The sequence below is a fragment of the Perissodus microlepis genome, chromosome 14 (assembly GCF_051167445.1).
Source record: "Perissodus microlepis isolate ML-2025 ecotype Zambia chromosome 14, ASM5116744v1, whole genome shotgun sequence".
Taxonomy (NCBI): Eukaryota; Metazoa; Chordata; class Actinopteri; order Cichliformes; family Cichlidae; genus Perissodus; species Perissodus microlepis.
In genome coordinates this window covers 13,217,555-13,232,437 of record NC_140474.1, presented here as the reverse complement: position 1 = coordinate 13,232,437, position 14,883 = coordinate 13,217,555, and the positions used below count along the sequence as shown (strand labels likewise).

The following is a 14,883-nucleotide window of genomic DNA, read 5'->3' as shown; positions in this document are numbered from 1 at the left end:
TGTCAAATTGAAAAGCTAAGTCTTTAACCTGAGAAAGGTGTACAATAAACAATAAGATATATATCAGCAGGAATAATAGTAAAGCCTGGGATCCTGATACTTGTAATAAAATGCAGCAAGCACTTTAATCGTATATCCAAATGTCGGTTTTAGTAGTTCTAGCAGGGAAATTATTTTAACATTTTAAGAGCACACCACTTATAGCTGATTCTCCAAATCATGTTGGAGTACATGCCTTCATTTCTGAGCCATCATTCACACCCTGCTTCTAAAATTAGAGGCTGAATAAGGACCAGAACACACGTCAGTGATGTACTAGGCTCACAATCCATTATAATTCACAAGTTACTGCAACTAAATGTTATCTTGACCTTGAGCAATATTTTGGTGAATACCTACTAAGTGATCACTATGTGCAAGTTTGATTAGATTCTGACCAATGCTACGGGAGCAGTAGCAATTCTTATTAACTGTGGATGGATGGAGCCTCGACCGGATGAGCTAAATATGGAGAAAAATCTTTTTACTGATCAACTGATCAAAATAGGATCGAGACTAAAATCCATTATTCTGTTGCATTTCCAGTTTACTCATTAGCAAAACAATGTTTAAACATCAAAACATACAACACTAGCATGCTTTAACTAAGTATTAACAGCTTAGTTATAGAAAGTTTTTTTAACAAATGAAAAACTGGAACAACGACACATTTATAAGGAGATTGCAGCCTCTGCTACTGCTACTGTCACACAATTGTTCGATAGATATTTGCTAGCATTAGTTTCTAACTGCTAGCACAGCCTGCTAAGATAGCTTCTTAGCACAACTCACACAGAAACGTTTGTATCTCAGTGCAAATAGATTTAAATAATGTTGTTATGTTTTCCCCTCTAGTGGACATGTTTCAGTGCACTCTGTCTCTGTCCCATCAGTTGCAACCAGCTGCAGAATAGAATACTCATTTAGTCACGTGGTCACATGTCTGCAAAATCTCAATATGAAAGTAAAGCCTACATCATTTTTCAGTTAAATTGCCATCCTGTTGCAACTACTCAGTATTTGTTGAATTTCTGAATTTCTATTTCAAATTTGTACTCATAGTAGGGAATGTGAATAGACTATGTGCACCTTAGCATATGCTACTTCCAGTGGGGAAACTCCTGTAGGGTCCTTCGTTTCCGGTGTGATATTCACTCCTTGTTTACGGTTGGTTTTTCCAAAACAAGTCAACCAAATGGATGAATCAAGCGGCGATTTACATTTCTCAAGATGTCTTGGGCATTTACCGAATATATCTGTAGATGATGTTCGTCGATTTGTCGATATATATATAGAACAAAAAAGAAAAAGGATTCAAATTTTATATTTCTCAGCATTTGTATACAGTGGTCCCTCGTTTATCACGGGTGTTATGTTCTAAAAATAACCAGCGATAGGTGAAATCCGCAAAGTAGCCAACTTTATTTTTTACAATTATTATAGATGTTTTAAGACTGTAAAGCCCCTCACTACACACTTAATACACTTTTCTCAGACAGGCATGAACATTTTCACACTTTTCTCTCTTGTTTAAAACTCTAAAGTTCAAACCTTTGTAGAAAAATAAGTCCAGTATTATAGAATGAAACCAAAGATCAAACCCTGTTTTCAGTTCCAGAACACAGGAATAGAGCAGCTGCGAGAGAATTCAACGTCAGTGAATCATTAATGAATCAATGAATCAGCGATCGATGTAGCGATTCTGTACTGTACAGGAGAGACGGCACAGAGGAGATGGACAGTGGTCTGCAGCTGATCAGGACACAGAACACAATGAGCTGTTAAAAAAAAATGCTGTGTAAGTGTGTTCTTGGCTAGCTGATATCGACATAACGGGAGAAACATTTGACTATTGTTCACCTGTAGTTTGAATACTGAACATTTGCCTGTTTAAATCATAAGAACTGTCACTATACAGAGATGTGCTTCTGAATCTGGACGATGTGTCTTCTCATTTTGTAACGCAATTCTGCTTATGTTGAGTGATGTAAACCAGCGGTCCCCAACCTTTTTTGCGCAACGGACTGCTTTATGCCTGACATTATTTTCATGGGTACCGGTCCGAGGCCCGGGGGTTGGGGACCGCTGATGTAAACAACCAATCGATCTACACGCTTCAATCGTCAAAATTGATCATTTGATTTTTTTATGACACAGCAGTGGTGAGTGTTCCCACCTCTGCTCTTCGTACCTTAACGCGATCTTTCATTTTTCGTGTTTTGGACATGATTTTGGAGTCCATCTTCGCAGTAGTGATTGACCGCAAAATAAAGCTACCGGAAATGTACAACCCTACATCCAGTCTTAAAACGGGAAGTTAGCATTTTTTCGTGCACAGGGTCTATTTCTGTGCATGTAGACAACAACGGATTTGCAATTTTCATTGGATTTTCACAGTTCATGCCAACTTTAACCCATTCATTTGCAGATTGATGGCACACTGACTTGATCACAAAGTTGTTCTGAAGACAGCACCTGACTCCATGTAATTGCACACCTGGTCCCAAACTTCAAAGCAATCATTTTAAAAGTAACAAGATCACAACTTCATTGGCCACAACCACAGGCTCCAACCACAGTCTTCCCTAATTTGACTGCAGAACAGATGGGCAAAATATCAGTCCCTGAACCATTTCAAACCAACCTTCAAACTAAACTATCTAAAGAGCGTTGTGCTAAGAAATAATTAAATTCAGTTATTCAATTTGTGACACTCTGGAAAGAAATGTCGCCCACATAAAATGCAAATTGGTGAGTGACAGCAAATTATTAGCTGTCTTTTTTATTATTTTACATGTTTTTGGCAGCCTTTAGTCTTTATTTGACTGTGCACAGCAGAGACTGACAGACAAGAGAGCAGGGAAATGACATGCAGTTAGAAGCCACTAGGCCCTGAACCAGCAATTCTGTTCCTAATGGCTTTTTAGCCCATGTGATATGTACCCTGCCACTGGGTCGCGCCCATAGTCAGCTCTCTTAACACATCCATGGTTTCCCCTGGGAAGAAGCATTGCATGAATGAAACCAACCACAGCGGAAAAAATGTGGAAAAATAATAAAATGGAAATGTGCTTCACCCCAGTGTCAGCAAACAAATACTTCTGTGAAAGAATTTAAATGTATCACTGTGAATGAACAGAAAGATGAAACAATGGCCAAAATGTTAAGTAACTCTAATTTAGTTTTCTGTGATCAGCTAGAATTTAATTTGTAGCAGTGGTGCTCTGAAAAAATGTGGCTTACGTTCCAAAAATGTTTCCAAATATGATTCACGTGGGCTTCTACAAGTCTTCGAGCCCTACAGTTATCCATGACACCCTGCAGTTCAGAGGAATAAGAACAATTTGCCCAAGTAGTTCAAGCAAAAGTACGGCATGTGGCTAGTGCACTACAGATAAAAGTCTTAGTCATGCAGCCAAATGCATTATGCATCATTCACCGGCAATAAATGAGTAATTAATGTGGTGAAAACCAGGTTAGTGTCAGCACTCCTGCTCCCTGTTCTGAGCTGCAGCATTCACACAGATGCATCAGTATTCATTTCTGCTCAGTGGGAGGTTTAAGCTCTTCCTCCTCCCACCTGTTGTCTCTCAGACTCCTGCCACCGAGCCACAACCGACACACATTTCTGCAAGGCCACCAGCTTAAAACTGGCCTCTCATTAACACTGCAGACTCCCCCCGCCCCCGATGCCATTGCTAATTGGGTCACTATTTACCCCACAGTCAGCACAACCTCACACAGAGGGGAGGGGGAATCCAAGACCACCATCATGCTGTCCTAGCATATGCCCTGGTAGGCTGCAGGCACTGAGATTAGAGCAAAACAGGCACTTATTAATACTGTTAGTCACTCGGTGCCTGCAGGTCAATCATCCCTTCACCAGTATGACTGCACTGTAATCAGCAGCACACAAAGCTACATTTATTATCAGCAACTCAAAAGAGGCAATATGACAGCCTTGTATCTCCTCCCAGCTTGGATATCTGCATTACTTGCAGACACTTATGGTTGTCAATATGCAGGATATCTGAGGAGGCTGTCCCTATTTTTGGACCCAAGCCACAGATGAGGTCAGCCAGCCGTGAGCGCTCACACACACACACTGCTAGAAAAGAAGCCTCAGTATGGAGGCAGATAAGGCCTTGCTCAAATTGCTGTTTTGTGTTTTTTAACGAGGACAATTCGACCTTGCTAATCTGTTAGGCTCCTTCCCCTAATCAACCCACTGACTAATCCATTTTCTCGTGCCAAAGAGAGCCGCAGTTCAGCCCAGGGCCGAGCCACGCCAGCGCAACGAGGAGAGGGGGAAGACAATGGCACGTGTCCTGGACGGGGGAGAAAAAATAACAGACACGGCTCCATGAGGGAGTCTTTTTTTTCTACTTCAGTGCACTTCCACCAACAGATGAGGAAGCTCACACTCTGTACTGCTCAGCAGCAAGCTAACAAATAACAAAGCTTTAAAGGCATGCTCTCCTGATCTTGTTTGTACACACTGACTCTGAGGTGAGGAGATGGTAATCTAACTGCCACAGAGAAGTCCAGTACAGCCGACATAAACATGCATCAGTGCAGCCCCAACAGAAAAGATGAGTAATGCCTTATCTTCTGTATCGGCTGTAAAAATCCTCATATTTCACCACTTCCGATTGCTCAAATATGAGGAGTTTGACGAAATGACATTTGAAGACGTGAACTTAGATTTAGGAAATTATAATGGGGAATTTTCTGGCATTTCCTTTACTAAATGTTAAATCCATTAAGACAGAAAATCACAGGGAGAGTAATTAGCAAATAATGATTATCTACATTTTTTATTTTTTTGGCTCAGGTTTTCCTTAAGTAGTTTGTAGACTTGAACTATAGCAACATAATGATCTCATTTTATCAAAGCATAATTTATGTCAGCCTGGCATTATTTCCTAAAATTTGGCTCCATGGGTCATGCTGGGTGTATGCTTGCTTGCAATTACCAAAATGGCCAATCAGTGCTGCTAATTTCAGTGTTACTTTCAGTCACAATTGTTTGAGAAGCTGCGGGGACCTTGCACTTTGAAAACCAACAGAAGCACAATACAAAGCCACGTTACAGGAACCATGCCAGGCTGAAATCAGCTACAAACAGCCTTTATAATAGTATTTATCAACCTAGAAATGCTTTATTAGGAAACTGACTTTAGTACGTACCAATTTCTCTAATTCTATCACATACAATTATAATGTTTTGTACACATAATCATACGTATTGTAATTTTTTTTTTTGGATTAATTCCTCTAAATGGTGAGGTCTCACAAAAAAAAAAGGAGCAAGAAAAGTGATGACCTCCTTGATGGTTCTGGGTGTTTCGGCTCTCAAACAAAAGTCTCATTCACAGTAATCTGTAGACACAATAGTGTCAGAGTATAAGAAACATGGCAAACATACAACCATCCATCTCCTGAACAGTTACATTCATCTCCATAAGTTGCACTTTTTTGTAATGTTGGCCTCCATTCACAACTACACTGTTCTAAATTAAGCAATCAAGATCTGATTGAAGCGCAAACTTTCAACTTTGATTCAAGGCTACGTCCACACGTACCCGGGTATTTTTGAAAACGCAGATTTTTCTATGCGTTTGCACCTTTCGTCCACACGTAAACGGCGTTTTCGGTCACTGAAAACGGAGATTTTTAAAAACTCCGGCCAGGGTGGATATTTTTGAAAACTCCGTTTTTGCATTTACGTGTGGACGAGAAGAACGGAGAAAACGCAGAAAACGCAGCGTCAAAGGTGTGCGCCTTTTTTGACGTCACACTGTGCGCCACGTTATTGTTTCGGTGAAATGAATTTCTACAATACTGTTACTGTTAATTGTACTCTCTGCAGTGTTTAAATGCTTACATATACACACACAGTTACTGTCCCTCCACACATACAACTTGGTTCTGCTTCTATGCCCCATCCTTGTTTACTATTTCCCACCGAGGCTTCTAGACTTCTGATTGGCCAACATTTCTACACGGTTAGGAATATATCGCCACCTGTTGCTTTGGCATGTTCCTAGCCGCGTTTTCCTTCATTTCTGCGTTTACGTGTGGACGGGATTATTTTTTAACACGAAAACGGAAAATCTCCATTTTCAAAAATACCCGTGTACGTGTGGACGTAGCCCAAGTGATTTAAAAAAAATCTTTTGTTTTTCAGAGACTCAAAAGTAACTGAACAAACTAAAAAAAAGTAAAATATAATGGTTGTTCTTAATCTCGGATGAAGGTCATTTGGCTGAATCTGAGCAGAGAGTATATCCCTGTACATTACAGAATTCATCCTGCTGCTTCTATCAGCAGTCACAGCATCCATAAACACCAGTGACTCGGTTCCACTGGGAGCCATACATACCCGTGCAGTCACGTCTCCCCCATCATGTTTGACAGATGATGCGATATGCTTCGCATAATGAGCCGTTTGCCTCCTTCATGCTTTTCTCTTCCCATCATTCAGGTACAAGTTTATCTTGGCTTCAGGTGTCCAAAGATTTGTTGCAGAAATGTGCAGGCTCTTTTAAATGTTTAGATGTTTGCCTTCTGGTGTGGGTCAACTGAGCATTTTTCGAAAGAATATGTCTTAAAGAGTGTTTGAGGTGTGGAGCTGGAAATTCACAGTGCTCGTTATAAATGTTCAATCTTTGGAGAATATAATTTTTTGCGCAACTTGGAGATAGTCAAAAAGGAAAAATTCTAAAAATTCGCTGATTTGCGATGGAATGATACAGCTTTTAGAACAACAGATGCACTCATCAAGACAACGTCTTTTCCAGGGAAATCTTTTCAAAAACTTTTAAGGAGAATGCTGAAATGCATATCACAACAGCGTGGCTTTGTAAAGATGAACTTACCTGCCCGCAGCCCAGGCAGAAAACATTTTACACATCATGAAATGAAAAATACAATAAAGAAAAACCGTACTACTGCTACTATCAAATATAACATTTGCTAATATTTTTTGAAGGCACATTTTTCACTGATAACAGCACTAATAAAAACACATTTTATGCAGTTATGCAGAAACAGTGCAAGCTGCAGCCACAGAACGATCTGTCAAAGATGGGTGTTGTTCTGCAGATGAGTACGGAGTAGGGGAACTGAAGCTTCATCAGCTGCAATGGGTGACTGAGTTTGCCCTCTTTTTAGCAAATGTGTAATAAACAGTTTTGCATCTGTGGAGATTGCGGTCGACACAATAGTGCAGAATGGAGCCACAGATGCGTCATTCAATAAATCCAGATGTTTGATTAAAGATGAAATGTCACAAACTCCACTAACTATGATCAGCATCCACACTCAGCTGCACCCATTACATTATATACCACAGTTTCACTTCAAAAAACTGAAATCATTTTCATGTGTTGTGTATTGTTATATCTTAATATTTATGTATAGTAGCTAAGCTGCCTAATGTGGCACAAAATGATTGCATGCCTGCCTCTTCTAAAAGTGTAAACAACTAACACACACAGACTTGAAGACAAATTGCATCACTGTTGCCAAATTAGCCAAAAAATAAGGACGAATCCACAGGCCATTACTTATCACTGATTTTAGCTACACCTACACCTCAATATTTTTAGAAGTCGCTTCCTACTGTCTGTGTATTTCATGTCATTATTTTTAAGCACCACTTCTCCAGTGAACCTCCACAAAGCTGGCAGGCAGCTGCAAAAAGATCTGGGACACAACTGTGAGGCATCTGTGTACACATAACATACATATCAAGATATAGTGCAAAAGGAACCACAAACACTGTTAGCACGATGATCAATAACACAGGGCCTTACCGGCAACTTCCAGTGAAGCGTTGCGACTAATGGCCTCTCCCAGGTAGTTGCGGGCCACACAGGTGTAAACGCCCTCGTCTGGTTTGCTCCGTCGGCCGTGCACGATGCGCAAGAAGAAAAGGGAGCCGCTGGGCAGGAGCATGCGGTGAGAACGCGGGTCATCTTTGTCTGTCTCCACACGTTCACCATCTTTGTACCATTCAATGCTGGGGATGGGGCGGCCCTCTGCCTTGCAGTTGAGGGTGGCAGGCTCCCCCTTGGAGACAATCAAATCCGAGGGGTCCTCCGCAATCCGCGGCGGGCTGTCTTCAAAACGCGGCCGAGACCCTGTGAAGCCGAGATGAAGGTGAGATGTTATCTATCGGGATGACCTGCTGTCATTCATGGAAACAGTTTCTTTGTGAGAGGACAGACAAAAGCGAAACCTTTTTGAAAGGAGAGAAAAATCTTCTTTCGGAGATGCTTGATAAATTTGTGTGGTGAAGGGGAAAATCATCAGTAATCTCTGTTTGAAGTTCAAAGTAAGATGCTACATTTTCCCACAACAACAACAACCTGTGCGTTTTAGATAAATAAATCAATTTGACATCTATCTGCTCTTTCTATATTCTCTAAACAGCAGGACACAGTGTACATACACTGCAGAGAAAGCCACCAGCAAAGCCACCGGCAGCATAGAGGATTCAATCAGCCATATGATATGGTAATAGCCAATCTCTGTGTCAGGCAGGATAGTGGTAGAGATGATAGCTGGCTGAACGCTGAGTATAAGACAAGGTCTTTGCATTTGAAGGAAAAAGACTAAAGTTAAAGGAAGAAGCTACGCAGACTGACATACGTAGATAACTCCCATATCTCCTTCTCTCTGGGGGATCCATTACTATCTTCGCTCGGTTGTGAGAGAAAGTCACACTCTTCAGCACCCAAGGTAAGCTTTTAGACCACGACCAAATGTCTCTAACAATGTGCTTCGTTTTAAAAAATGAATAATTCAAAAGACTGCCGCTTTTAGTTCGGTTCTGAGGAGCAGATGGTCTGCCGCTCAAGTTCCCCCAACCAAAAAAAAAGACAGAAAGAAAGAGAGAAAATGAAATGGTCACTGTGCCACTGATTATTGTGCTGCTCTTTCTGAGGCATTATTCTTAGCACATAATCTAGACTGCATGGAAATCCTACATTATCATTGGAGAGGAACAGACAGGACCTAACCTAATGACACACATGCTGCTGCTACATTACACTTAAATCAGGAGGTTTCAGGATAAATCCTCACTTTTTAGCTATAAGCAGATTTATGGTTGTTATGTTTTTTTCATGGGCTGAAGTCGCTGCTATGGCACAAACCTGAAGTAAACATCTAAAGCGCGATCCGAGCACTCACAGCACCAGGGTCACAAACCAGGACAGCTCAAAACACTAATGCAGGCTTGTGGATGAATGCTAGCGGAGCCATTAAAATAAGATATGGCACCTTTACTGAGTACTGATGCGAAAACACACTTTGTTTACATATATATTATATTGTTATATTATACACAGGATAATATATATTATATTGAAACTGAGACATTGGAACAATATTTGATAAAGGGAGGATCTGCAGCCCAGCAATGTCCTGGTGTTGAACCTTGTTTGCAAGCACATACAGGATTTCTAATCCCAGATCATGTAATACAGTTACATCACTCTGTGCTCACTTCCTCTTGAGTGATAACTGCATTTTATTTTATTTTTAAAAAGCACTGTGTATACATGTACTTGAGAGAGACCAGACTTCTTAAAAGAGGTCCCAGGAGCTCAGTGCTGCATTTCAACTGAGGTGGAAATATAAAAATAAAGGTCAAAGCAGTAAAAGGCCAAGCTCTACTGCTGAGGCACTTTTAATGAGTAACTCTTGTTTAAAAAAAAAAAAAAGCAAAACAAAACACTTAAACCGGCACCGCGTAGTGCAAGCATATTTGAATAGATTCCACCTTTCCAAATCCACATCCACGGGTTCAGGTGCATGTTGCATTGATGACAAGATGGTGCCTCAGTTATTTGAACACGAGTTGCTCAGTGGTGCATATATCAAAAAAGAAATTCCAAGCTTCCTCCGTGTTCCTCACGCTTCCGTAATTTTGGGCCCGTAGAGCACAGCGTCTCTCCAAGTCAAGCTGGTAGAGTGTACATGCGACTGAAACGACAGGCCAGATTTCCATCATTATGGAAACAATGGATCGCATTCTGATTAGATTAAGAGCCATTTCAAAGGATTTGAGCCACAATACACACACACATATATATATATATATGTACATATGTATATATAAATCATAGTGTAGCCTCTTGTTTGTGTTTCCTGGAAGCCTGGTTTCATATTCAATATCTCCATGACTTCACCATGACATCAGCATGATTTTTTTTAAGACTTGACAACCTCATATGTGCTGCAACTGAGTCATCAAGCTCATCATCCATAAATTTAGTGAAACGAACTATTAAATTCTACTATTTACTGTGAAGTGAAATCGCGCACTGGCTCGTCAGCTGCCCCGTTTTGTTCTGCAGCTAGTTGCTAGCAGCATCAATCACTCAGTACGGTACTTGGCAGGTTTATGAAAAAGAGCATTTTTGGTAAAAACTGTTGGCTGATATGAACTGTACAACACTGTGGACTGGAGAGCTAAACAATGAGCTGAACATGTTGAGAGGAAGTGTGCTGTTGGCTGGTGATTCTCAGTGGGTTTCTCACTAAGAGTGACCCTTTTGCACATCCACTCTTCACATCAATAATATATCGGTGCAGCTTTAATGCTTTCTTTAATGCAGTTTGAGTGGAACACATTTTTTCCTCTGTGGGACACGCTTATGTGTATAATATTTGTCATTTTGAGGGATCGTGGCATGGGAACAGATGCACACGGGACCTCTCTTGCAGAGGACATTTTGATGTTGAATGAGTGCCATATGTATTTCTAATTTTGTGTTCAAGACAAAGTTCCTTCAGGGTGATGAAGTCTCATCTAATATTATCTTAACTAAATAAAGCTTTGCTAATAACAAAAACTCTTGGAGCCGTTTATTTCTGTGAATATCTACAATTATGTCTCCAAGAAGAACAGATAAGAAGTCAGATTAATACAGACAAATGACATTATGTATATTTACAGTAATACCAGCTAATCTCAGCGATTACCTCATCATTTCGCCTACTGCATAAAGCCATCCGTCTGCCATTAATAATGCTATCAACTGTTAACAGGGGTCATTTTAATCCCTTTATTGTGAGTGTATAATACCGTAGTTAAAGCTCTCTATTCTGCAATGTTGAGCTGTCCTTGTACTCACTGCCTTGGCCCCATTCAGTTGATTTGAATAGCACAAATGTCACTGTGACAAATTTTTGTGTCTTCGTTTTCTCATATTTGAATAGGATACTTTTCAAAATCCTGAAATCAAATTCAGTGCTTTCATTTTGGGAAACTCAGCCCAGCTGTGTCTTAAAGTGCATTAGAGGCAACGTTTTCCAACCAAAGCCAGCTTTGGTATTATTAATAAGAGTCAACGGGCACTTACTACAGATAACAGAATCAGCGTGGCGCCATGCTGATGTGTTACAGACAAAATAGTCTCGTCAAAGCAGAAAAATAACAGCAAAACAGCTTCAGGTGGCCAAAGTGACAAACAGCAACCTGCTCCTGCGACAAGTGTGCAATCAGTGAAAAGGCTACGCCGCTATGAGCATGACAGCAGCACATTTTCTTTGTGAGAAACAATACTTTCACAGCAACGTTTGCCTCGTGACAAGAAGATTGCGGTGCGGCGGTTGAAAGCACCTTTCGGCAAAAAAGAAACTCTGTCAACCTGTTTGTGTCGTGGAAAAATAAATGTCACCGCTGATAATGGGGACCTCAGAGAAGGTATGTTTTAGTCGGATCATAAACACGGCACATTAGAGCCCGCAGGTCCTCGGAGATCTCCGAGTGCATAGGGGAATTTAGAGTGTGACTTGATTTGTGTGAAAAATTTTAATTTGGCGCGTCCTGGTGTGAAATGACTTCATTTACAAGAGATGAACAAGTTAGGAAGTGCACTGGCTAAGCACGCTGTACGGCAGAGTTTCAAAATAAGCACAGAAAATGCAAAGCTTTGACATGAGTCTGTTGCAGCATTTAGTACACAGACTCCCATTTATGAGAGCAGCTATTTTAAAGAACCGAGGGTTAAAGCTCTCAGCAGAAAGTACAGCTAAAATCAACAGGACATCGGCAGATATCAGCTCCACACTGGTGAAATATCTAATCCAGCAACCCTCAATTGTAAGTTAAAGCAGAAAACAAAACCTTGTTAGGCCCCTTGTAGCCACTAAACGTGTTTCATCGCTGCGCTGCGGCGTCAGAGCGGACGAATCAATGAGAAGCTTTTAAACATGTTAACTTCTGCAAGCGTGAGGGGCAATGGGGAGGCAAGTTGAGCCATAAGCGTGAATGGCAGTCAACCTTGAGCTGACGTCCAATATGACGGGAGCTTTATTTAAGCGAGAGTGTGCCGCCCCCCTGCAAGGTTATCACACTCTGGAATACTCTCAAGGCTAACCGGTAAACACACGAATGTATCAGAGCAAGAGGTGCTTTACAGAGAGAAATGCAGTAAATTCCATCTGATACATGTTTACACTTCAACATGAAAAAAGATATTTTCGCTCTTAAATGAAACGCTTCAATAAATATCGGCCGTATCAATATCCTTATGGTCATTTATTTATAATCAGCTCTTAAAAATATTGAAAAGTGTGCCTATTTATACTTAGGGTCCAATATTCAGTCTCATTTTGTTATTTAAAAATAATAATAACATTGCGGTTTTGCATAAAAGTTATTTACTGCCTGTAGAGAGTAATTTGTTTCACTACTTGTGACATTATCTTGGCATTATGAATGCACTGCCACGGAAGTCTCAGACACTTTGATGTTGTATATGGCCACGGATCAGCATAAATCCATTCAAAATTGATCCTTCTTTAAAGTCACCACAAACCAACAGCAAAGTCAGCAAAAACAAGCCCACAAACCTGCCACCACTCATGTTAAACCAGGTGTGGTGCTGTAAGCCGGTTCATCGTAGCTTTTGTTACCCTTTCAAAAACCAAGCTTCGGGTTATGGCACTGGCACGCTCAAATGTGGAGCATCACTTTGCATCGGGGGTTTTCTGTCAGTAGCTTGGTGTTTGGGAAGCTTTGATGCAGTTTTTGCAGAAGTGGATGGTGGATTACAGCCTGGCTTTGCCCACACATGAACAGCAGCTTTTGAAAAAGCTCCGTAAGATGAAGTTTTCTGTGTTTGCATGCGGATGACGGCAACAAAGATTTTGTCTCGCAATCAGAGGTGCGCACATTTATCTCACTGTGCGTCGTGTTATTGCTTGGATGAGAAGATTTTCTTTAGTGATGGAGAAAATCTTGAGACATTGCAGACTGGACTTTTGTTGACCTTATGACTTCCCCCACCCCAGGCTTCTGGCCTATAAAAACAACCTGTATATGTGGAAAAAGTCAGAGTACAGTTTGTAATGTTTGTACCTTTGCACAGAAAATTAAAGGCTATGTGCATGTGTGTGTACACATAAAGGCACATTAGGTTTTTATCATGCTGGAGAGATTATGTCCCTCTGGTGCGGGTGTCTGAGCATCTCTGCTGAAACTGCTTTTCTGGTAACCAGGCAGAAAATGGATGGAGTAACTGTAATGTGATTACTTAATTTAGGAGCAGTGTTGCCTGACATTAGTGCATTAAACAGAAATGTAATGCCATTACTGACGTATTACAAAGTAACACTGCTGACAGTGGATCTTAAAGCTTTGTTTTCCTGAAAAAGACAGCCCAGTGCAGCTGCAAAACATTTACGAGACATGTATGCACTGACCTGAAACCTGAACCCTTCGGGGTGTCAAAGTGTCATTTCTCAGATTATTAATTAAGTTCTACCTTAAGTAAATATGATAAAACAGGCTAATTTTAGCAATAAGCACAATAGCACCATACATTCAAGTAACCTGGTTTTACTTTAGCAGTGGGAAATTCTTGGGGTTAGCAATATATCCCACATGCTTCAAGGGTTGTCATGTTGTGCGTTCGGAGACGCTCCTCGTCTGCCTTGGTTGTAACGAGTGGTTATTTGACTTGCTGTTGTCTTCCCAGCAGCTCAAAGCAGTCTGGCCATTCTCTTCTGACCTCTAACATCAATAAGGCATTTTCACCCAGAGAACTGCCGCTCGCTGGATATTTTGTCTTTTTCTGACCATCCTCTGTAAACCCTCGAGACGGTTTTTTCTGAAATACTCAGACTAGCATGTCTGGCACCTAGAAACATGCCACCTTCAAAGTCACTTAAATCATATTTCTTCCCCATTCTGATCATTTGATAGTTGGGATTTTCTCTTTACCTTACAATATAAAGTGCCTTGAGGTGACTGTTGTCGTTACTTGATGCCATATAAACAGAACTATACTGCAGGACATCTTAAGCTGTGACTAAATGCACAGTTTCTACCATGTGATTGGCTGATTGGATATTTATATTACTGAGCAGTTAAACAGGCGTACCTAAAAAAGTGGTTTGTGAGTGTTATCATGTCCAGTATCTGCAACACACAACATAAATTCATGCAGGATTTTTTGTTTTCTTTTCAGTGGTATTAAAAAAATCTAAGCAGATTTAGAGCTGATACAGATTTAACTCGTTATGAACTGATGATCCGTGATGATTCATCCATGATGATTAGATGGAATAATTGTAATAACTGCAACTGATGTCTTTTATACACAAAGAAAAGGAAAAAACAAAAAACCGAGAAAGAAATCCAGAGAAAGCGTGCAACCACAGTTTAATGAAAGCTCATTAATGCCACAGGCAGATCTGATAGACAAGTTATTGCATTGGTCCTAATTCTCTCTCTCTGACACACGCCCACATGTTTGCTCAAGGCGTCTCCTACATCTCTGCCTCATCTAACACGCAAAGTAAGCCGGGTAGGAGCTGAGA

The 14,883-nt window shown here is 40.7% G+C and overlaps 1 protein-coding gene across 4 annotated transcripts in view; it reads right to left on the bottom strand.

Annotated features, from left to right (window-relative positions):
* Nucleotides 1–14,883, bottom strand: part of LOC146373553 (roundabout homolog 2) — a 67,791-nt gene that overhangs the window by 49,011 nt on the left and 3,897 nt on the right. For all 4 annotated transcript variants that reach the window (XM_084950030.1, XM_084950031.1, XM_084950032.1 and 1 more), the window contains exon 2: nucleotides 7,860–8,186. In XM_084950030.1, coding sequence (XP_084806156.1) covers nucleotides 7,860–8,186 — 327 coding nt within the window. The remainder of the gene's footprint in view (nucleotides 1–7,859; nucleotides 8,187–14,883) is intronic.